General features: G+C 46.0%; 1 protein-coding gene across 1 annotated transcript in view; it reads left to right on the top strand.

Annotated features, from left to right (window-relative positions):
• Positions 1-23,921, top strand: part of Gpatch1 (G-patch domain containing 1) — a 49,764-nt gene that overhangs the window by 1,991 nt on the left and 23,852 nt on the right. Inside the window, exons 2-9 of the mRNA XM_059277096.1 lie at positions 11,380-11,514; positions 12,681-12,766; positions 14,075-14,235; positions 16,065-16,162; positions 17,423-17,481; positions 18,774-19,016; positions 20,708-20,855; positions 23,167-23,246. Coding sequence (XP_059133079.1) covers positions 11,380-11,514; positions 12,681-12,766; positions 14,075-14,235; positions 16,065-16,162; positions 17,423-17,481; positions 18,774-19,016; positions 20,708-20,855; positions 23,167-23,246 — 1,010 coding nt within the window. The remainder of the gene's footprint in view (positions 1-11,379; positions 11,515-12,680; positions 12,767-14,074; positions 14,236-16,064; positions 16,163-17,422; positions 17,482-18,773; positions 19,017-20,707; positions 20,856-23,166; positions 23,247-23,921) is intronic.

Consider the following 23,921-nt stretch of genomic DNA (forward strand, 5'->3'; position numbering starts at 1 on the left):
TCTGAGACAGAGTCCCACGTAGCCTGATCTAGCCTCAGACTTGCAGCGTAGCTTGAACTTGTGGTCCTCCTGCTCCACCTCCCAAGTGCTGAGATCACAGGTATGTGCTACATGCCCGATTTGTGTGGTGGTTTGGATGAAACTCAAGCTTTTGGGCATGCTAGGCAAGCACTCTATAACTGAGCTACATCCCCAGCCCAAACAGTTCTGATCATTGGAAACATTTACCAGATTCTACCTCTACCCCTGCCCTCTGCTGACCAAGATGGAGAAAGGCTAGTCTCTGGATAAGTTCTTGTATGTTTGAAGGTTGCCCTTGTGTTTCCTGAGACATCTGTTTTACATCTACCACCCGCAGTTCTATAATAAATTTAGTTTCAAGTCCCCTCAGCACTAATTGTAGAGTTCTTCTCTAAGTAGACTGTGGGGTTAAATAGGGCCATCATACCTGTCTCTAATCCTAGACTGTTTGTTCAATACAATCCAGATCACATCAGTTGTACTGGCAAGCACAACACCCTAGGTGCTGGGGGACGTCTTTCTGTACACTGTGAATATATGTTGTTCCCATTGGTTAATAAATAAGCTGCTTTGGCCTATGGCAAGGCAGCCTAGAGGCAGGCGGGAAATCCATGGAGAGAGACAGGAAAGAGAAAGGTGGAGTGATGGAGACGCCAGACTGCCATCCTAGGAGCAACACGTAATGGGATACAGGTAAAGCCACAGAACACATGGTGATACATAGATTAATAGTTATGGGCTGAGCTAAACTATAAGAGCTAGCTAGCAAGAGGCCCGCCATAGGCCATACAAGTTGATAATTAATATTAAGCCTCTGAATGATAATTTTATAATTGGCTGAGGGACCGCAGGGTCAGGTGGGACCTGAGAAAACTTACGGCTACATCTAGGAAAATAAAGAATCATTTGACAAAGGTCTTTGACTAGAGGAGTTTCAAACGTAGTAAAGGAGAAACTCACAAGGTCTGCAAGTGCTAAGATGTGGGATGTTCTTGGATAATATCCTTCACAAGCTAACAGAGAAGCCAGGGAGGAGAGACGCATCCTGTGAAGACTGCTTAGACAGTAGCGGTGGAAGAGGAGGGCACGGGTCGTGCACACACAGCTAGAGCCATGCTGAACATCCACTCATATCATCTCTGTATTGCTGGTCATGCACACACAGCTAGAGCCGTGCTGAGCATCCACTCATATCATCTCTGTATTGCTGGTCATGCACACACAGCTAGAGCCGTGCTGAGCATCCACTCATATCATTTCTGTGTTGCTGGTCATGCACACACAGCTAGAGCCGTGCTGAACATCCACTCGTACCATTTCTGTGTTGCTGGTCGTGCACACACAGCTAGAGCCGTGCTGAACACCCACTCGTACCATTTCTGTGTTGCTGGTCCTACAGTTATTTCTTTGAGAAGAGATGTGCTATTAAGCCATCAACTGTTTGGCCTTGATTTTTCTAATTCTTTCGAATTTTAAATTATGTTATAATTACCGTGGGAAGGGATGCACATGCCACAGTTTGTGTGCAGAGGTCAGGGGACACCTTTGGGGAGTCAGTTCTCTCCTACTGTGTAGGTCCCAGAGATTAAACACAGGCTGTCAGCCTTGGCTACAAGTGCCTTTATCCTCTGAGGTGTCTTGCCAGACCCTCCGATTCTTCCTGTTTTTAACAAAATTTAGAAATGAAATAAACCGGTCTAACTATGCTTTTGAGGAGAAAGGAAAGGACATTGATTTGTAGACTTTTCTCTTATTTTGATCTAGAAACATTCTTTTTTTTTTCTTTTCTTTTTGTTTTTTTGAGACAGGGTTTCTTTGTGTAACCCTGGCTGTCCTGGAACTTGCTCTGTAGACCAGGCTGGCCTCGAACTCATAGATCTACTTGCCTCTGCTGCCTCTGAGTGCTGGGATTAAAGGTGTGTACCATCATTGTCTGGCTAGAAACATTTTCTTTCTTTCTTTCTTTCTTTCTTTCTTTCTTTCTTTCTTTCTTTCTTTCTTTCTTTCTTTTTAAATTTATTTATTATGTATACAGTGTTCTGAACGAATCCCAGAATAGGACACCAGAGCTGTGAGCCACCATATGGTTGCTGGGAGTTGAACTCAGGACCTTTGGAAGAGCAGCTCTGAGCCATCTCTCCAGCGCCCCTCCCCCCCCCATTTTTTAAGTTTTATCTTATTATTTATGTATATGTGTGTCTGTATGGGGAGAGGATCTAGAAACATTCTTTTTTTAAAAAAGTAAATATTTATTATTTATTTTGTGTGTGTGTGTGTGTGTGTGTGTGTGTGTGTGTAGGACTGCCAAAAGAGGACTCTAGATCTCTTGGAGCTTGATTTACAGGCAGTTCCGCTGCCTGACGTGGGTACTAGGATCTGAGCTTAGGTCCTTTGGAAGAGCTGCAAGTGCTCTCAACTGATGAGCCACCTCTCCAGCCTCCGGAAATACTCTGTGATTTCTCAGTGTTAGAAGCTTTAGGACTTTCTCCCCACCCCCACCCTTCTCCCTCCCTTCTTCCTTTCTTCCAGGGAACCCAGGGCCTTCCACATGCTGATCCCTCTCTCTACCACTGAGCTACAGTACAGCCCTTGATCCACTTTGAAGCTTCTGGCTGTGTTTTACAGTCCAACTAAACCAATAATCACTCTTAGTCCTGCTTTGAAGTTGTGACGGATCAGATGGACATTGGTAGAGGCCTGGCTCCCCTGACTAATTAAGCCTTAATTAAAGTTTCTGGTCCTGACAGCAGGGTTCATTGTCTAAGTATTAGCTAGGAAGTTTACTGACAAATCAGGAAGGAGGCATCCATCAGTACTTATCTCCTCTTCCTTGGACACCGTCACGTCATTCTAGAATGCTCATCTCCAGCCCTCCTGGACAGATTCATTTCTGGGCTGTTTTCCTTCTCCTTTAGTGCTGTGACTGTCACCCCTAAACCTACCTAGGCGTCCCTCGACACAGAGCATGTGACAGGTCCCATAGTGCTGTCCGTGCTCAAGGGCCTTGAACTGTCTGTCTTTTCCTCCGATTGCATCTCACCTGTTCGTCTAGTTTGACTGGACCCTTTCAGTATATCTGACATTATGTTTTTGTTTTTTTGTGTGTGGGGATGCTTTGGATGAAATCAGGGCTTAATGAATGCTAAGCATGAATTATTCTGTTAGGCTACCTCTCTCCCCAAGCCCAACACTGCCCTATTAGACCTCCTGTTTGCTGATGGAATGCTTCTGTTGGAATGTGTCTGCAGCTAACAAAATTCTCCTCATTCTGAGGTCCTTCACACTGTCATACACATGCACACAGGTCTCTGTTGGTTTGGTGCTTAGCTTTTTCTACCAGAGTCTAGAGCTGGGTTTCTTCCAGTGGTGAGGCCCTCATGAATTTCTAGCTGAGGAATGAGTAAGGAACAGTGTGGATGGTAGCGCCAGCTTAGAGATAGTGTTGAGATCTGGCTCAACTTTGTGCTTATTAACCGTGGACCTCAGGCAGTTACTTAATAAGTACCCTATCATAGGATAGATGAAACAACTTATCAGCCCCTGATAAGGGAGGAAGTTGTTGTTAGTAGTGCCGATGATTACAGTCTAGCCTGGCTAAGGTATCACCTCCTTTCTGGAGTTTTCCCATCACCCTGGTTAGAGATGGCACCATCTCCTCAGGAGTTCTGTGGGGCCTGGTTGGTCACGCTGTTTGGCTCTCATGATGTGCCTCCATGGGTCCTACTTAGCTGTCTGCAGATATTATCTCCCCTTCCAGGTCAAGAAGGCTGCATGAATTGCACCCGGTGCTGGCAGGAAAGCCCTCTTTGACCTTAGCCCAGAGCTTCTGAGCTGCTGCTCATTGGCAAGGTGGGAGAGGGGAGCAAGTCTGCCCCAGATGCTGCTAAATATACCACAGCACTTAGGACGTCTCCCCACAACAAAGAATTCCGAAGACCAAACTGTCAGTCGTGCTTGATTGACCAAGTGGGGAGCCACACCAGTTGTGCACAAAGTAAGGAGTGTGTACTAAGTTTGTAAGAAATGGGGAGAATTGGGGCTGGAAAGATGGCTCAGTGGTTAAGAGCACCGACTGCTCTTCCAGAGGTCCTGAGTTCAATTCCCAGCAACCACATGGTGGCTCACAACCACTTATAATGAGATCTGGTTCCCTCTTCTGGCCTGCAGGGACACATGCAGGCAGAATACTGTATACATAATATAAAATAAATCTTTAAAAAAAAAAAAAAAAAAAAAAAAAAAAAAAGAAATGGGGAGAATTGGAGTTGGGGTATAACTTACTTGGCAGAGTGCTCTCCTGGCATGCTTGAAGCCCTGCGTTATCCCCAGCACCACATAAAGCCAGCATGGTTCATGTCTGTAATCCTAACACTCAAGAGGTAGAGTTGCGAGGCTCAGAAGTTCAAGTCGTCCTTGGCTACATAGTGAGTTTGAGGCTTGGGGGTCATCCTGGGTACTTGAGGCCCTGATTTTGTTGTTGTTGTTGTTTTTGTTATTTAAAGAAAACAAAACAAATGGTGAAAATCCTTCATTATGGGACCTTAGCTGTAGTTCAGTTTTTTTGTTTTGTTTTTGTTTTTGTTTTTTTTTCGAGACAGGGTTTCTCTGTGTAACAGCCCTAGCTGTCCTGGATCTCGCTCTGTACCAGGCTGGCCTTGAACTCAGAGATCCACCTGCCTCTGCCTCCTGAGTGCTGGGAGTAAAGGCGTGCGCCACCACCGCCTGGCTATAGTTCAGTTTTTTAAAGTAAAAAGGCACCATAGCTACTATGAACTGAGTCTTGCTATGACAAGGCTTTGTACATGATTTGTTTGTTTATTGATGCTGAGAATGGAACCCAGGGCATCTTGCATGCTAGGCAAATACTCCATCTCTGATCTGTTACTCAGTGATGTTTAATTCTTGTTGTTACCACAAAAAGAGGGGTTCTATCATTACACTAATTTTACAGTTTTAGAACCCAATCTCTACAGAGATTAAGCCCTTTGTCCAAGACCACAAAACAAATAGGTTGTACAGTTGGGGGATTTGAACTCAGAATACCGGGTCTTTTGGTGTAGTTTTTTTTTTTTTTGTGTGTGTGTTTCGAGACAGGGTTTCTCTGTGTAGCTTTGTGCCTTTCCTGGAACTCACTCTGTAGCCCAGGCTGGCCTTGAACTCACAGAGATCCGCCTGGCTCTGCCTCCCAAGTGCTGGAATTAAAGGCATTCACCACCACTACCCAGCATGCCTGACTTTTTAATTAATTAATTTTGTTTAAAAAGTAAGAACTGAAGCTGGGTGGTGGTGGCATATGCCTTTTAATCCCAGCACTTGGGAGGCAGAGGCAGGTGGATCTCTGTGAGTTTGAGGCCAGCCTGGTCTACAAAGTGAGTTCCAGGACAGCCAGAGCTGTTTGTTACACAGAGAAACCCTGTCTGGGAAAAAAAGAAAAAGAGACAGAGACAGAGACAGAGAGGAGAAGAAGGAGAAGAAGAAGAAGAAGAAGAAGAAGAAGAAGAAGAAGAAGAAGAAGAAGAAGAAGAAGAAGAAGAAGAAAAAGAACTGGTTCACTGAAGCCGTGGGTATGCCGAGTCTTTTGGGGATACCTCATGATACAAAATGCTAATAGCAAGAACAGCAGTGCTTGCCAGCATTTTAAAAGTACTTCCTTCTTGAACACATGGGCACAGGAGATCACTTCCTAAATATAACCTGTAGCACAGACACTGAGAGCAAAAATTAATAAATGGGACCTCTTGAAACTGAGAAGCTTTTGTAGGGCAAAAGACACAGTCAATAAGACAAAAAGACAGCCTACAGAATGGGAAAAAAACCTTTACCAACCCCACATCTGACAGAGGACTGATCTCCAAAGTATATAAAGAACTCAAGAAGCTAGACATCAAAATACTGAACAATCCAATTTTAAAATGGGCTATAGAGCTAAACAGAGAATTCTCAAAAGAAGAATCACAAATGGCTGAAAGACATCTAAGAAAATGCTCAACATCCTTAATCATCAGAGAAATGCAAACCAAAATGACTCTGAGATACCACCTTACACCTGTCAGAATGGCTATGATCAAAAACACTGAAGACAGCTTATGTTGGAGTGGATGTGGAGCAAGGGGAACACTCCTCCACTGTTGGTGGGAATGCAAACTTGTACAACCACTGTGGAAATCAGTATGGCGGTTTCTCAGAAAATTGGGAATCGATCTACCTCAAGACCCAGCCATACCACTCTTGGGCATATACCCAAGGAATGCTCAATCATACCACAAAGATACATGCTCAACTATGTTCATAGCAGCATTATTCGTAATAGCCAGAACCTGGAAACAACCTAGATGTCCGTCAACTGAAGAATGGATTAAGAAAATGTGGTACATATACACAATGGAGTACTACTCAGCAGAGAAAAACAATAATATTATGAAATTTGCAGGCAAATGGATAGAACTAGAAAATATCATCCTGAGTGAGGTAACCCAGACTCAGAAGGACAAACATGGTATATACTCACTCATAAGTGGATACTAGATATAAAGTAAAGGACAATCAGACTGCAACCCACAGAACCAGAGAGGCTACATAGCAGGGGGGACCCTAGGATGACTATGGCTTATAATAAGTTTTGGTTTTACCCAATCACTGGCAAGCTTTAGTGGAACATTTCACTATTAGGATATGAATTTGTACTGTATCAAGCTGATGAAAGAAAATGCTGGCTGTACTTTCAGGAAAGGAGGCAAAAATCTTTTTAGATTATGGATTAGCCTATAGAAAAATGTCTGCAGTAAATCAAACAGTGAAGGGGAAGATGAATAGGAATCTCACTTACACAACTTAAGTAAAACATAGCTCTCTGAAAGATGAAGATAGGTCCCTTCTGTATCCCAGAATCTAATCAATACTTAATGTATAATTCAGCTATCATTTGGCTTAAAAGGGCTTATTGGGAAATGTTATCATTTATACTATTTTGTTTTATGTTTTGTTTTTTGTTGTTGTTGTTGGTTGTCCCCCCCCCCCCCGCCCGAGAAAGGGTCTCTCTGTGTAGCTTTGCGCGCCTTTCCTAGATCTCACTCTGTAGACTAGGCTGGCCTCGAACTCATAGAGATCCGCCTGCCTCTGTCTCCCGAGTGCTGGGATTAAAGGCATGCGCCACCACCACCTGACCCATTTATACTATTTTGTACAGAGAAAATATTTTACTGTTTAAAATTAAAAAAAAATTAAAAGTACTTCCTGTGTCCTTCTGCCGAGTTCTTCACAAGTGTTGTCTAATTTCATACATGACTTTGAAATAGCTACTGGTTTGTTTGTTTCTATGGTGGTCTCTAGGATACAGTGCTCTGTCATGCTCTGGAGGACATAGATGACAGGCATGCTCCTGTGTCTGGTCAGTAGTTATTACTCTAATGCGGTTCACATTTTAGAGCTGGGGAAGCTAAGGCATAGAGAGGTCCAGCTGGAGTCCCACACTGAGGGGGCTGGAGTAAGGGTAGAGTTAGTGTCCAAGAGTGTGGAGCATTGTGACCACGCCCTCAACTGACCACAGACCTGCTTCCTGTTCTAAACATTCGTGGATAACAGGCATGTGCCGCCGTACCTGGATTCTTTTTACATTTTAAATAAATTCAGAACTTTTGAGTTATAGGCAGCAGTTTGCGTCATACCACCTAAAACTTGAAGCGTAAGGAACTGTTGTCTTAGGCTAAACGTATGTGGTGCCCTTTGCTTGTACAGTGTAACAGCCCAGGCGTTTTCTGCCCTGTCTGAAAAGGAAGACATGTAAAAATCATTAACAGTGGGTCATTGAGAGGAATCAGTGGGTAAAGGTGCTTGCTGCCAAGTCCAACAGCATGAGTTTGATCCCTGGGGCCCACATGGTAGAAAGAAAGAGAAAATGGACTTTCAAAAGTTGTCCTCTGCAAGGCATGATGGTGCTCACCTTTGATCCCTGCACTTGGGAGGCAGAGACAGGTGGATCTCTGAGTTCAAGGCCAGCCTGGTCTACAGAGTGAGTTCCAGGACAGCCAGGACTACACAGAGAAACCCTGTATGGAAAAACAAAAACAGCAAAAATAGAAAGTTGTCCTGACTGCCACACACACTCCATGGAATGTGTACACACAGGCACATACACACTCCATAGCATCATTGCCCACACAGGCACACACACACTCAATGGTATGTTTGCATACACAGGGATACACACACTCCATGGCATGTGTGCTTACACAGGGATACACACACTCCATTGCATGTGTGCTTACACAGGGATACACACAGGCACACACACACACACACACACACTCCATGGCATGTGTGCTTACACAGGCATACATACAGACACACACACACACACACACACACACACTCCATGGCACGTGTGCATACACAGACACACACACACACTCCATGGCATGTGTGTACACACAGGCTCACACATTCCATGGCATATGCACACACAGGCACACATACATACTCCATGGCAAGTGTGCGCACACACACACACACACACATCAATTTAAAAAGAGCATGTTCATGATTTCGTGGAGATTCACAGACGGTAAGGAAACTCTTAAGATTAGAGAGAAAAGTAATAACTGAAGGGAGTGTTCTAGAGTCAGAAGAAGCACAGAATTGTTCTAGAAGAGGCACAGAATTGAAATGTTCCTTTTCAGGATTGGGGGTATAACTCGGTAAGACATGCTTAGCTCGCAGAAGGCCCTGAGCCTTGGTGTTCCTCTTGGTGTTATGTACCACTCCAACATCTCACCCCCTTCATTGCCAGGAAACTTAAACTCCATCATTTGAACATCCCCCTCCCCCTCGTGTGTATATGTTTTTGTAGACAGAGTCTCACTCTATAATCCTAGCTGGTCTGGAACTATGTAGACCAGTTTGTCTTTGAACTCATAGAATCCTCCTGCCTCTGCCTCCTCTGTGCTGGGATTAAAAGTGTGTGCCACCCTGCCACCAGCCCCAGTATAATTTTATAAAAGTGTTTTTATTTGTGTGTGTCTGGGATGTATGTGCAGCTGTATATACTTTTCTGGAGACTGAAGGTTGAAGTTGGGAGTCGATTTCTTTTTTTTTTTTTTTAAAGATTTATTTATTTATTATGTATACAGTGTTCTGTCTGCATGTGTCCCTGCAGGCCAGAAGAGGGCGCCAGATCTCATTACAGATGGTTGTGAGCCACCATGTGGCTGCTGGGAATTGAACTCAGGACCTTTGGAAGAACAAACAGTGCTCTTAACCTCTGAGCCATCTCTCCAGCCCCCGGGAGTCGACTTCTATGGCTCTCCATTTTACCTCATCTCTGCCTACCCCAGCGCTGGGTTGTAGACGTCCACATTGGCTTTTACATGGGTGCAGGGATCTGCACAGCGAACACTACCCACTGATCCATCTCTCCAGCCCTAATTCGGATTTTGTGATGAAATTTAGTAAGAAAAGCAGAACGTTTTTTATCTTTGGTGTAATGTGTGTGTGTACATGTTTATGTGTGTGAGCACTGTGTTCCAGGGCATGAGTGTGGTGGATAGGATAACCTCAGGTGTATAGGTCTTGGCCCTCTACTGTAGATGTAACCAACCGTCTTATTAAATAAGAAACACAGAGCTGATTCAGAGAAGAAAGCCAAGAGGTCAGAACTAAGAGCCTTACCCTTCCTGCTTCAGCTATCCTGCTTCAGCCAAGAGAGCTCTCCGAAAAAGAGAGCTACTTCCTGTGTGTATGTCTTTAAATAGTCTAGATGTTCTGCCTTCTCATTGGTTGTAAACTAAACACGTGACTGCCTTGTCATTGCCTGTATGTACCGCCCTCCAGGTCCTTAAAGGCGTGCGCCACCACCGCCACGCACTTGCTATGGCTCTATAACTCTGACCCCCAGGCAACTTTATTTATTAACATACAATTAAAATCACATTTCAGTACAAGTAAAATACCACCACACTCTACCTTGCTTGAGACAGGCTTTGTTTGGGGCTTCAGTGGGCAACAGGCTTGTGGACTTCAGGGATTCTCCTGTGTGCAGGAGGAGTGCCGGGATTACACACTCGAGATACCGCATCCGGCTTTATGTGGGCGAATTCGTTACTCAGCTGTTGCTGTGATAAAGCACCATGACCCAAAACAACTTATGGTTCTAGAGGAGAATCCACAATGGCAGGAAGGCATGGGAGACATCCAAAGCGTGGAGCTGAGAGGGCACATCTCAACCGCAAACACAGCAGGCCAAGGGAACTAGAAGTGGGGGAGATTATAAACTTTCAAAGCCTGCCCACAGTGATGTACTCCCTCCAGCAGGAGCACAAGGTCACACCACCACCTTCTCCTCTTATGGCTCAAACAGCTACCCACTACACTTCCCCACCCCACCCCTCAGACAGGGTTTCTCTGTGTAGTTCTGGCTGTCTTGGATCTCACTCTGTAGACCAGGCTGGCCTTGAACTCACAGAGATCAGCCTGTTTCTGCCTCCTGAATGCTGGGATTAAAGGCGTGCGCCACTATGCCTGGCAAGGCCACACCTCTTAAAGATTCCACAACCTCCCCAAATATTGCCACCAACTAGGGACCAAATATTAAAATACGTGAGCCTGTGGGGGACATTTCTTATTCAAATTACCACAGTGGATTCTGGGAATGGGCCTGAACTTGGGTTCTCACGCTTGTGTGGAAGCACTCTGCCCACTGAGCCATTCCAGCCTCAGACATTCCTTTTTCTTTTTTTTTTTTGTTTTTTGTTTTTTGTTTTTTGAGACAGGGTTTCTCTGTGTAGCTTTGCGCCTTTCCTGGAGCTCACTTGGTAGCCCAGGCTGGCCTCGAACTCACAGAGATCCGCCTGGAACTCACAGAGATCCGCCTGGCTCTGCCTCCCGAGTGCTAGGATTAAAGGCGTACGCCACCACCGCCCGGCCTTTTGTTTGTTTTTAATTGAGATTTATTTTATGTGTGTGAAGGTTTGCCTGTGTGTATGTATGTATACTATGCATATGCCTGGTGCTGCGGAGGCAAGAAGAGGGCATTGGATCCCCTGAAACTGGAGATGGTTGTGAGCTACCATGTGGGTGCTGGGAATTGAACACAGGACCTCTGCAAGAGCAGCCAGTGCTCTTAACCACTGAGCCATCTCTCCAGTCCCCAGCCTGGACATTCTTGCTGCAACATAGTTCTTAGGAGAATAGTTTATTTTTATAAACTATAAGCTAATAAAGTCTTAAAATAACAACTTCATATAAATGGTAACACATGCAGTTATAAGTGAGCAGCAATACATTAGGTTTAAGAAATGACAGTTTCCCTGAAGTCTCTCTAACTCATCAGACTTCTCTCTTTTTTCATTTACTTTTTTTTTCCAGGTGAAAGACCAAAGAAACCCATTCCTCTTCAGGACCAGACTGTCAGGGATGAGAAAGGAAGGTATAAGCGCTTTCATGGCGCCTTTAGTGGCGGCTTCTCTGCAGGATACTTCAATACTGTTGGCTCAAAGGAAGGTATGATGCTACAGAAGCCCGGGGACTGCTCAAGCATGTGACTGGTAGAGCTCAAGGTTCCCTCTCCCAGGTCTTGTTTGTGTAGCTCAGGCTGGCCTGGAACTTGAGGTTCTCAGGCTCCCAGGTGCTGGGGTCACAGGCATGAGCCCCCATGTCCAGATGCCCTCCTGGCTTTAAAAATCAAAGCTATCTAAACATTTTGGTGCACACCACAGAACACTGAATATTCTCTAGTGCTGTTAGAAGTGAAGAACTTTCCTTCTGTGTTGTAGAAAATGGGGAGAGTCCAGCAGGTGACTAAAGCCGGATAATGACTTCCATTTGGTCTCACTTTGCCCTAAGTACCCTCAGGCAGACTCCCAGCTAATCACTGGCTGCCTCCTCTGACTCAGTGACTAAGGACAAGTGTCACAGGTGTTATGCAGATGAGGCACCTGGGGGTCATAGAGGTCAAGGAGCCAGAGTAACATCAGAATGCCCCGGAATCACCTGACGTAGGACTGTGACACACCAGCCACTGCTGCTCATGACCTGGAGAAGGAGAAACTAAAATGTCACACTAGATAGTCTAATCAAGTCTGTATTTAAAGTAATGCATGTTGTTTTCTTTCTTCTCTCTCTCTTTCTTTTTTTATTTTTATTTTTATTTTTTGTTTGTTTTTGTTTTTCAAGACAGGGTTTCTCTATGTAGCTTTGCGCCTTTCCTGGAACTCACTTGGTAGCCCAGGCTGGCCTTGAATTCACAGAGATCCACCTGGCTCTGCCTCCCGAGTGCTGGGATTAAAGGCGTGTGCCACCAGGCCCCGCTATTTTTGTTTTTTTGAGACTATATAGACCAGGCTAACCTCAAACTTGCTGTGTAGACCAGGCTGGCCTTCAACTCACAAAGCTAGCTCTGCCTGCTCTGCCTCCTGAGTGTTGAGATTACAGGTTTGCACCACCAGCCAGTTAACTGAATGAAGTCTCATTTAGGTGCTGGGGCTAGAACCCAGGAGCTCGCTGCAGGCTAAAGCGGGCATTCTCCCACTGAGCTACATCCCTAGTCTCAAGGCTAGCCTGGTCTACCGAGTGAGTTCCTGGCTGGCCAGGCCCCATCTTAATAAAACAAACAAACAGCAGATGAAATACTGTCTAGGATCCTAACAGTCCAAATTCCTTCTTTCCAGGATGGACACCCTCTACCTTTGTGTCTTCAAGACAGAACAGGGCCGACAAGTCTGTCCTTGGACCTGAAGATTTTATGGATGAAGAGGTGGGTCAGGCAGTGACAGGTATCCTTGGGCGTGGCCCCTTCCCTCTCCCCGTGCTGAGGCTTTTTCTTTTAGATGTTTGCCATGCAGTGCCCTGTACGCCAGTGGCTTCTCGATCACTCAAGCTGTGTCCGTGCTGGGGACGGTGGGACAGTTTCTGAACTCAGGAATGTCATGTACAGGCAAATGTACAGTTGCCCAAACCAGCACCCATGGGCGCTGAGCCTGAGGCTTTTCCCAGTGCCCCTGAGGCACCCCGTAGTTGAAGAACTGAGAGCCAGGCTAAACTCAAACTCCTGTGACCTTAAAACCTAGGCATGGCTTCACCTGTGATCACAATCAAGTGCAGTGCAACAGTAAGCTGTACACTACCAGGGGCAGGACAAGGAGGCCTCTAGAAACAAATCAACTGAGTCTTGCTATGTAGCTTAGGCTGGCTCTGAGCTCGCAACCCTCCTGCCTCAGCCTCCTCTAGTGCTAGGATCGCAGGCAAGTGCCACCACATCTGACCTCTCTCTCTTTAAGTTTTCATTATTTATTTAAGTATATGGTGCTTTGTCTGCATGTATGTATGCATACCAGAAGAGGGCATCGGACTGCATGGGACTGCAGTTACAGACAGTTGTGAGCTGCTATATGGGTGCTGGGAATTGAACTCAGGTCCTCTGAAAGAACAACCAGTGCTCTTAACCACCGAGTCTTCTCTCCAGCCTGCAGATCTAGTAATATCTAGTAAACTGATCTTTTTAAAACTTTGTTGTTGTTGTGTGTGTGTGTGTGTGTGTTAGTACAAGTGCATTTGGTGTGTATGTGTGTTTGTAGTACAAGTGCATTTGGTGTGTATGTGTGTTTGTAGTACAAGTGCATTTGGTGTGTATGTGTGTTTGTAGTACAAGTGCATTTGGTGTGTATGTGTGTTTGTAGTACAAGTGCATTTGGTGTGTATGTGTGTTTGTAGTACAAGTGCATTTGGTGTGTATGTGTGTTTGTAGTACAAGTGCATTTGGTGTGTATGTGTGTTTGTAGTACAAGTGCGTTTGGTGTGTATGTGTGTTTGTAGTACAAGTGCATTTGGTGTGTATGTGTGTTTGTAGTACAAATGCATTTGATGTGTGCATATGTGAAGTACAAATGCATTTGTTGTATGTGTGTTAGTACAAGTGCATTTGTTGTATGTGTGTTAGTACAAGTGCATTTGTTGTGTATATGGGTTAGTACAAGTGCATTTGTTGAGTGTGTATGTGATAGTACAAGTGTATTTGTTGTATGTGTGTAAATAAACTAATTCTGTTTTCTTTTCTTCTTTGGAGGATCTTAGTGAATTCGGGATAGCACCTAAAGCTATCGTTACCACAGATGATTTTGCTTCCAAAACCAAAGACAGAATACGGGAGAAAGCCAGGCAACTGGCAGCCGCTGCGGCCCCTATTCCTGGAGCCACGCTGCTTGATGATCTCATCACGTCGGCAAAGTGAGAAGGGTTTCATTCCTGGCATTGGTGCTTTGCACACATGTGGTGGTCTTCCTCAAGGATAGCTCAGCTGCAGGCACAGATGTTGTCTGACTGGGAGTCTAAGTGAGGAAGGAGTTTCTCCCAGAATGTCTCCTTTGATCATTGCAGTGGAATCCTCTAGAGTTCCAGCTACCAGTCAGCCACTGGGGTCTGTGGCTGGAAGGCTATTAGGAACCGGGTGACTTCCCTTCCTTCCCTTCCTCACAGGCCTGTACCCTCCCTCCCTCTCTCCCTACCCACCTCCCCTCCCCTCCCCCTTTCCATGCCCTCTACTCCCTCCCCTCCTTCCCTCCTTTTCTCTTTTTTTCTTCTCACCCCCAGCTTGAGGACAATTTTATTAGAGTTTAAAAGATACAGTCCCTTCCCACAAGCAAGCTGTAGGTCCTGGTGGCTGCCTAGAGAAGGAGAATGGAGGAGAGAATGAAAAAAAAAAACCAGAAACAAAAGCCATACCCTTAAAGCTAGCATGGAGAGCAGACACACAGTGGGGAGGGGAGCCTGAGAAAGAATAAGGAGGCGCACGGTGTTGGCGAAGCCTGAAGTGCTGGGGAAAGCGTCCGTAGAGAAGAGAAGAGGTTAGCTTTTCCCGGTGAAGTGCGCAGGCTTACGAAGCAGCATGGCTGTCACCCAACTTTTTTTTTTTTTTTTGACAGATACATCATGTCTGTTTAATAAAACAACAGCAGTAGCTCCCACCCCACCCCTACCCAGGGCCTGTGACCCTCCACAGTCTTGGACTTTTAATCGGATGTGACTTCTCTCCTGTCAAGCAGGCATCCGATCCGATCCGATCGGAAAGCCGTTTGTGCCATAACACATGACCCCATGCCACTGCTGCGCCAGCGGGCTCGGCTGCCCAGCTGGGTGGTTTTAACACAGTGCGTGGCTGCGTAAGACAAATTCCCCAGCAGCTGCACAGGCTGTGCGGCCCCTCCCACCACTGTAACTACCCAACAAGGAGCACGCTTCGAACCCAGTTCCAGTTTGCTGTCTCTGTGTCCTGTGACCAAGGCATGTGGTGTGTTCAGAAATAGAGTCTTACGAGCTAGTTTTGGGGGGCATCCAAAAGCAGTGGCAATTCCTGTATTGTTTTGGGGATCTCACAGGCCTCCTCGGCCAACACCTAGGGAGGTTGCCATCCCAGCACTGGGATTTACCTTTAGAAACTAATGTTTCTAGGAGCAGCTTTATCTTTCCACAGAGAGTACCTCCACTTATAATTTTTATTTATTTATTTTTCATATTATTTATTTATTTTTCTATTATCAGCTTGATACAGTACAAATTCTTATCCTAATAGTGAAATGTTTCATTGAGGCTTGCTCAGTAATTGAGTAAAACCAAAACTTACTATAAGCCACAGTCATCCTAGGGTCCCCCCTGCTATATAGCCTCCCTGGTTCTGTGGGTTGCAGTCTGATTGTTCTTTGCTTTATATCTAGCATCCACTTATGAGTGGTCACCCAACTTTTGATTTCTGTATATTTTGTCTTCTGTTCCTGGGTGTGTGGTCTGATGTGCTAGCTTCAGAATTTTCTGGTATCCCTGGGCCACAGGCTTCCTTGACAAGGACTACCCAGAGTCTCTATAGGCCCGTCTCAAAGGCCCAAAGAAGCAGATGTGTGTTTCCCCTAGTGCAGATGTGCTCCCAAGCCCAGGCTAGCCCACAGGCTTGTACCATTGTGTTGTAACTGTGGGGTGAACCAGACCAGACAGGCGGAGGCGCTGGATCAGGAGTTGCCTATTACCAGTGAAGTTCACTGTCAATGTTTCCATGTCCTGTCTAGAATGTCTGTTGGCTTTAAACTGCTAAGGAAAATGGGCTGGAAGGAGGGACAAGGAGTCGGCCCCCGGGTGAAGAGAAAGCCGCGCAGACAGAAACTAGGTAAGGTCATTCATTGACTGTGGCCACTTCTACAGTGCACAGTTTGGTTTGCTTGTTTAGTTTTGTTTTGTGAGACAGGGTTGCACTGTGAAGTTCAAGCTGCCTGGAATTCTCAGCCTCTTGAGTGCTAGCATTAGAGCGATGTGCCATGACACTTAATTACAGCATTTTTTCTTTTTTTTCCCCAGAGACAAAGTTTCTCTGTGTAATAGCTCTGGCTCTCCTGGAACTCACTCTGTAAACCAGGCTGCCCTCAAACTCACAGAGAACAGGGATCCACCTGCCCTTGCTTCCTGAGTGTGAGATATATATTAGGATCTATTTACTAATAGTTAGGCATGGTAGCACATACTTTTAATCCTATCCCTTGGGAGGCAGAGGCAGGTGGATTTCTGTGAGTTGAAGTCCAGCTTGGTCTACACAGCTCCAGACTGGGCAGGGCTACATAGTGAGACCTTTTCTCAAAGAAAGAAAGAATTACTTCTTTATTTAATTTGTGTACATGTGTATTTTCCTGGTGAGTGAGTCTGTGTCCCTGATGTGTGCAGGGGCCCTGGAACTGGAGTTCACAGACAGTTGTGAGCTACCGTGTGGTGCTGGGACTGAACCCATGTCCCCTGCATGAGTAACAAGTGCTTTTAACCACTGAGCCATCTCTCTAGCCCTACAACATAGTTTTGAAAGCTGCATATTGCTAGAAACAGACTTGCTAAGTCAGGTGACATGTACATATCTTAAGGTTTTAGGTGTAATGCATGGTAACTTCTGGAAGGATTGTACAAGTTCACATTCTCACCAGGAGTGTAAAAGTTTGCTTTCGAACCACACCTTAACTGAATCACAGAGTCATAGTATTTCCTCCTCCTCTTCCTTTATTTATTTATTTATTCATTCATTCATTCATTCATTCATTCATTCATTCATTTTGGTGCTGGGGACTGAATCCTGGGCTTCACACATCCCAGGCAAGTACCACTGAGCTACACGACACTCCCAGCTTAACATTATTTTCTGCTCTTTCCTTATGCTCTGTGTCCCCTGAATGTGAGTGAACTCTTTGAGGACAGGAGTAATTTCCTTTGCGTCCATGCTGTACATTATTGGAACACAGGTCGAGGTGGGTCTGTCATCCACCTGTGACCCTAAGGCCACGGCACCTTTCCAGGAGCAGTGGCGTGCCTCTGCACTTGTAGAGGGGTCAGTAACTTGGTGTCTGTTTTTAGTCGCTCATGACTGATGCCTTTGGGATCTCCTTTGTAGATCCTGGTGTTAAGATCTATGGCTGTGCGTTGCCGCCTGGAGGCTCTGAAGGGTCTGAGGTATGTTACAGTAGAATGTGCTTCTTTATGGTGGTGAAATTTTAGGATCACAGGCTGGAAATAGAGCCTAACATGTGCAAAGCCTTGGGTTTGATCCCTATCATGGAGAGAGAGAAAAACAAACAAACAAAAAAACAACAAAAAACCCCCCACAAAACTGCCAGGCATGCTGGTGCACACTGATATTCTAAGTCCTGGTAGGCTGAGGCAGAAAGAAAGTCTCAAAGTCTAACCTGAGCTATATAGTGAGACTGCCTCAAAAAACAGTGAGATGGCTCATTGAGTAAAGGTGTTTGCTGCCAAGCTCACTACCTGAGTTCGATCCCTGGGACCCACTATGTAAGGAGAGATCCATCTCCCACAAGTTGTCCCTTGACCTCCATATGCACTCTATGGCATGCATGCCTATGTGCACATATGTGCACACATAACTCCTCTCTCACACACATAAATAAATAAACCAATAAATAAATGTAATTAAAGAATAAAATGCAACAACAATGAAAGATCCAGGCAGACAAAACACCTAAGCAAATAGATAAGCAAACAAATAAATAGCAAGATCATAAGCAATTTTAGGGATCTGTCAGTTCCCCTCTCATGAGCTATCCATACCTTAAAGCTGTCATTCCTGTGTCAGCTGATGGAGTCAGCAACTTGCTAGCATCACAGAGATCCCAGCTCTAATATTTATTGGTTGATTAATTAAGACAAGGTCTCACTATGATGCCCTGGCTCTGAAACTCACTGTGTAGACCAGGCTGGCCTTGAGCTCACAGAGACCCACCTGCCTCTGCCTTCCTGATGATGGGCTTAAAGTGTACACCACCATGCCTTGTTCTTGTTTATCTCTTGAGGTGGTTTTGAAACTAGGGCATGCTAAGCATGTGCCGTACCTTTGAGCTACACCCCTGCCTTTGTTTTAGATTCTTTTATTTAAAAAAAATTATTTTTATTTTGTGTGTGTGTGTGTGTGTGTGTGTGTGTGTGTGCGCGCGCGCGCGCGTGTGTGCAGGGGCCTGTCACGGTCAGAAGAGGGTGTCTGACCCCCTGAGTTACAGGCAGCCGTGAGCTGCCCGAGGTGGCTCCTCAGCAAGAGCAGTCCATCTCCCCAGCCTCTGTGTACAGTCTCACCATGACGTCGCTTTTGCTAGTATCATTTCTTCAGGGATGGGGTCTGGTCATTCCTGGCTGCAGAAACTCGAGTTTGGCAACTGTTGTGTTTGGAGTTAGTCACTGCGTGGAGGCCTTGACGCTGACTCACCTTAATTCCTCCTCACACACGTGAATAGGACGAAGATGATGACTACCTGCCCGACAACGTGACTTTTGCTCCTAAAGACATCATGCCTGTGGATTTGACACCTAAAGATAATGTACACGGGCTGGCCTACAAGGGCCTGGACCCCCGCCAAGCACTGTTTGGAACACCAGGAGAACATCTGAATCTTTTTGGTGGACCATCTGAGGGGACCAGCCATCTTCTTGAAGATGTTAGATTGAGTAAAGGAAGAAAATTGGGCATTTCTGGCCAGGTAAAAGTTTCTGTATTTTACAAGCAGAAACACTGACAAATGTACTTCCCATTGTGAGTCAGCCCCATGTAGACACTGTTTATTCAATGAGGACTTTGAAGCCCTCTCCTGCCCCCATCCTCCTCTTTTTCTCTCTTTCTCTCTCCTCTCTCTCTGTCTGTCTCTCTCTTTCTGTTCCAGTGCTGGGGCTGGAACTCAGGGCCTTGCATACACTAGACAGGTCCTCTTTCACTAAGCCATATGCCCAGCCCCAGGTTCTGTTTCCCTGAAGGTCCTTCCTGGGCATCTATGATGTATGTCGTCCTAGTTTTGTTTTTAAGATTTATTTGTTTGGGAGGAGGTGGGATCTGTGGGTGGTATGTAGAGTGAGTAGAAAATTTCTTTCTTTCTTTTTTTTTTTTTTTTTGGTTTTTTTCGAGACAGGGTTTCTCTGTGTAGCTTTGCGCCTTTTCCTGGAACTCACTTGGTAGCCCAGGCTGGCCTCGAACTCACAGAGATCCGCCTGCCTCTGCCTCCCGAGTGCTGGGATTAAAGGCACACCACCACCGCCTGGCAAAAATTTCTTAATAAAGAAAAAAAAATTATTTATTTATTATGTATACAATATTCTTGTTCTGCCTACATGTATGTCCTGCGGGCCAGAAGAGGGTGCCAGATCTCATTACAGATGATTGTGAGCCACCATGTGGGTGCTGGGAATCGATACAAGGACCTCTGGAAGGGCAGCCAGTGCTCTTTGCCTCTGTGCCATTTCTCCAGCCCCCATCATGCCTTCCTAATTTTAATAATAGTGCCCACGAGCCTGTGCTGTGTTCTTGGTAGAAAGCCGTATTCCCGGTGGAGGACTTTTCCTCATCTGGGTGGGGCCAAGCGGAAAGTCACCTTGCCGATGCTTTGCTTTAGTCGAATTGCAATCTGGGGCCTGCAGGATGGCTCAACAGATGAGGAACGCCGCTTAGTTTGGAGTCAGCCTCCTTTGCTACTGCACACCTGGAGTCATTTTGACTTGGGGCTTGTTTGCTTTTGGGAAGATGCGAGCTTTCAATTGCCCACCTTCTCAAACGGATTCCCAGGTCCCTTTTAAAGGGAAAGTGGGTCAGTGTGGTAGCGCACACCTTTAATTCCTGTACTTGGGAGGCAGAGGCAGGTGGATCTGAATTCCAGGCCAGCTTGGACTACATTAACAAGTTCCAGACCAGCCAGGGCTGCATAGTGAGGTATGATCTCAAAAAAAAGTGAAGAGAAGAGAAAATGGTTGAGTTACTTTGTTTCATTGCCTTTTCCTCATTCTTCCAACAAAAAAGAAACTTTTCAGGCTGTTCCGCAGTCTTCAGACCCTGGCCATGCTGACGAGAGACAGACAGACGTGTCTGCCTTTCTCCTGTCAGAGCCTTGTTTCTGCCTATTCAGTGCTGTGTGGGTGTTCTGCACATCTCTGCCCATGCTTGTGCTGGGGGCTGCTGCTGAAGCTGGAGGCTTGTGGCTGAGCTGGAGTGTGCATTCGCTTCTGGTCCTTGCTTTTCAGTGGACTCAGGCTCCTCTAACCTGGGGTTTCCTTCTGCTTCTCTCCCAGTGATCTGGAAGTGTCGCGTGGTGTGCAGGGTCCTACCCTCACTCACGCAGCTTCGCCCTGCAGTGCAGACTGACTACCTACAGCCTGGGAGCTGTGTTTGAAACCTGGTGTTTTTCAGGCTTTTGGTGTAGGCGCTCTGGAAGAGGAGGATGATGACATCTACGCCACAGAAACTCTATCCAAGTATGACACTGTATTGAAGGATGAGGAGCCTGGGGATGGCCTCTATGGCTGGACAGCTCCCAAGCTCTACAAGAATCAGAAAGGTAACCCTGGCCACTCGGGCAGTAGGACTGCTTGTCCGGCCCTCGGGAGCAAGGGGTTGTAGGCTCTGGTACTGGAGGACCAAACTTTAGAGTAGGGCTTGTCAAAGATGCAGGATGTGGGGCTGGAGAGATGGCTCAGCAGTTAGGGACACTGGCTGCTCTTGCAGAGGACCTGGCTTTGGTTCCCAGCACTCACATGGTTCACAGCCCCCTGTGACTCCAGTTCCAGGGGGATCTCATGCTCTCTTCTGGCCTTCACAGGTGCCAGGCACACACATGCTGTACATACATACATTTAGGCAAAACACCCATGCACATCAAATAAGAATTAATAACTTAAAAAATATGCAGGGTAAGAAATAGTGGCTCGTTCTTATAATTCTAGCACTTGGAAAGCCTGAGTCAGAGGATTGCTGTGAGCCGTGCAGTGAAGTCTGGCCTGCCTGGCCTGCAGTGGATAGGATGTAAGAGCGAACGGGCTTTAAGCCCCAGCTCCAGGCAGCAGTGAAGATGGGGTGTGCTGGGACCAGGGCTGGGGCCGTGTTGTGGTCGGACAGCACCAAGGACGCTGAGCTCAGGGAACTGGTGGGTGGCCGCTGAGCCACCTGAGAGCAGGTCAGAAGACCAGACTTGGGACCAAATGACAGGGCCAACAACCTGTAGCACAGCGCAGCTGGGCTGGGCCTGTCTCCCGCATCCGACAAGGCCATCTCTCACCCAACGTTTCCTTTTAGTTAAGGTCTAACTATGTAACCTAGGCTGGTCCAGAGTTGTCCTCTTCCCGCCTCCACCTCCCAGGGGCTGAAATTATAGACTTAATTATTATAATAATTGGTGTCTCTCAACACAACTTAAATCTCAGGCCAGTCTGGGATTCAGATCCTAGGCTTAGATTGGCATTCTAGTCGTGCTTTTTAGAAATGGTGCAGGAGAGTAGACAGGATGGGGAATTGGGAGCATCTAATAGAGTCAGTGCCTAGGCTCTGTCCCAGTACCTGCCCATCCCCATGCCCCAAAGATACATGATTTCACATCTTATAAATTAGAAGTGTTATAGTATTATATTAATAGTTGTGTGCTGATTTATTACTTATGTTATATAGCTAATGTATTGATATACCATCAATAATATGTTACATATTAATTATATAATAATGTAAAATACCAATTACTAATTGAGCATACTCTAGAAACTGATAGGAGAATGAAATTGCTAAGAGTTATCTTACTTATATCAGTAATCAGTAGGTGACCTAACTGAATTAATAACCCCACCCTCTGTCTTAGAGCAGTTGGTAGTCTGTAGTGCTGTATGTTCCAGCCTTCACTCTTCCTGAACAGTGCGCCTCTGTCCTGCTGACGGGCTCCCCAGGAAGTCCGGGCTGCAGCTCCCGAGTTCTGGGACCTTCCCACCTGGGAGCTCCTCTCTCAGTCTCTCTTCCGCTGCTCCCAGGGTCCCCAAGCCTGCAGTTCTGACCACATGAGTTTGGGGAATTCTCTCTCTCCTTTTTAAAGTTGTACATGTTCCCTGCATGTGCTGTTTTCCTTTTGACTGCGTGAATAGATCCTCATTTCACCCAGTCTCCACAGTTGACTTTTGGTTTTTTTTTTTTCTTCCAGCAATTAATGAGGCTGGAATGAATCTTATGTGTACCCACTCTGCAGAAAGTCATCTTGTGACTCACAGGCCCTTTGTCACAGGGTAGTGACAGTGAGTGGACTGTCCCCTGCTCCAGTCAGAGGGCGTTGGTCACTCAGTTTCCTTACTTTGTGGTCTTTATCTACTGTTAGCATTTCGTTTGCAACAACAGTTTGTCCTAGGGCGAGCACACAGCTGACCTGATTGTGTTGCCTGGGAGCCTTGTTTGTGCTGTTGCTAAGGAAACTGGGAGACAGCCACCCTGGGGCACTGGTGTGAGAAGTGACCCTTGGGTTAGGATTCCTCTTTTTACACTCCCATGACTTTCACTCCAAAGAGCAACCCAGGTCACTGTTCCTTGGTGGGGTGGGAGGGGACAGGTCTTTGGGTTATTTTAGCTCGGTCTTGGGCTCCTGGTGAGGCGACACGTCATGGCGGTGTCTGAAGACAATGCTGGGTGCTTGTCTCGGGAGGCCAAGGCTGCTGTCCAGGCAGCTGACCCTGCAGTCACTGTGTCAACACAAGTGTGAGGGCTTGAATGCCATTCTGTCCCTCAATGCTCCCTCCCAATGATCTCACCCGGGCGCACTGCTTATGCTCTGGAAGATAAGAGTCTTTTGTCTGCTCTAATCACCTCAACTTCTGGAATTAACCAGTGATTTCATTTTGTAGAACCAGAGAGAGATCTTCGATATGTTGGCAAAATTTTGGAAGGATTTTCCTTGGCTTCTAAACCTCTATCTTCAAAGAAAGTAAGAAAACCTTTACATTAAAATTATTTTCCTGGCTTGTGCTTACAATGTTTATTTTAATCTTTATGTATTCTTTATTTTAATATTTATTTATAATATTAAGTAATCAATTGAGCTGTATCAATGTACTTATGGAAATTTGATATTTCTTTATGCATATTCTTCCCTTAAAACTCCTTTTTTTTTTGTTTTGTTTTTTGAGACAGGTTTCTCTGTGTAATAGCCTTGGCTGTCTTGGATCTCGCTCTGTCAACTAGGTGGCCTCCAACTCACAGAGATCCACCTGTCTCTGCCTCCCGAGTGCTGGAATTAAAGGCGTGCGCCACCACACCTGGCTCCTTTAAAACTCTTAGAAGAAAGCTGGGTGTGCTGGTACACACCTGTAATCCTAGCACTTGGGAGCTGAGGCAGAAGAATCATATTCTGAGCCAACCCAGGAAACTGACCAAGATCCTGTTTCAAAAAAGGGTGTGTGGGGGACACCCGTCACGTAGCTCAGCCGGTAAAGTACTCAGGATGTGAATTCAGTTCCCAAACCCATGTCAAGAAAGCTGGTGTGGTGGCTGTCCTTGCCATCCCGTGTGGAGGCAGAAAAGGGAGACTCCAGAGGCTCACTGGCCAGCAGCAGAGCCTGCTTGACAGGCTCCATGCCAGGGAAAGATTCTGTCATAGAAG

Source organism: Peromyscus eremicus, chromosome 1 (genome assembly GCF_949786415.1).
Source record: "Peromyscus eremicus chromosome 1, PerEre_H2_v1, whole genome shotgun sequence".
Taxonomy (NCBI): Eukaryota; Metazoa; Chordata; class Mammalia; order Rodentia; family Cricetidae; genus Peromyscus; species Peromyscus eremicus.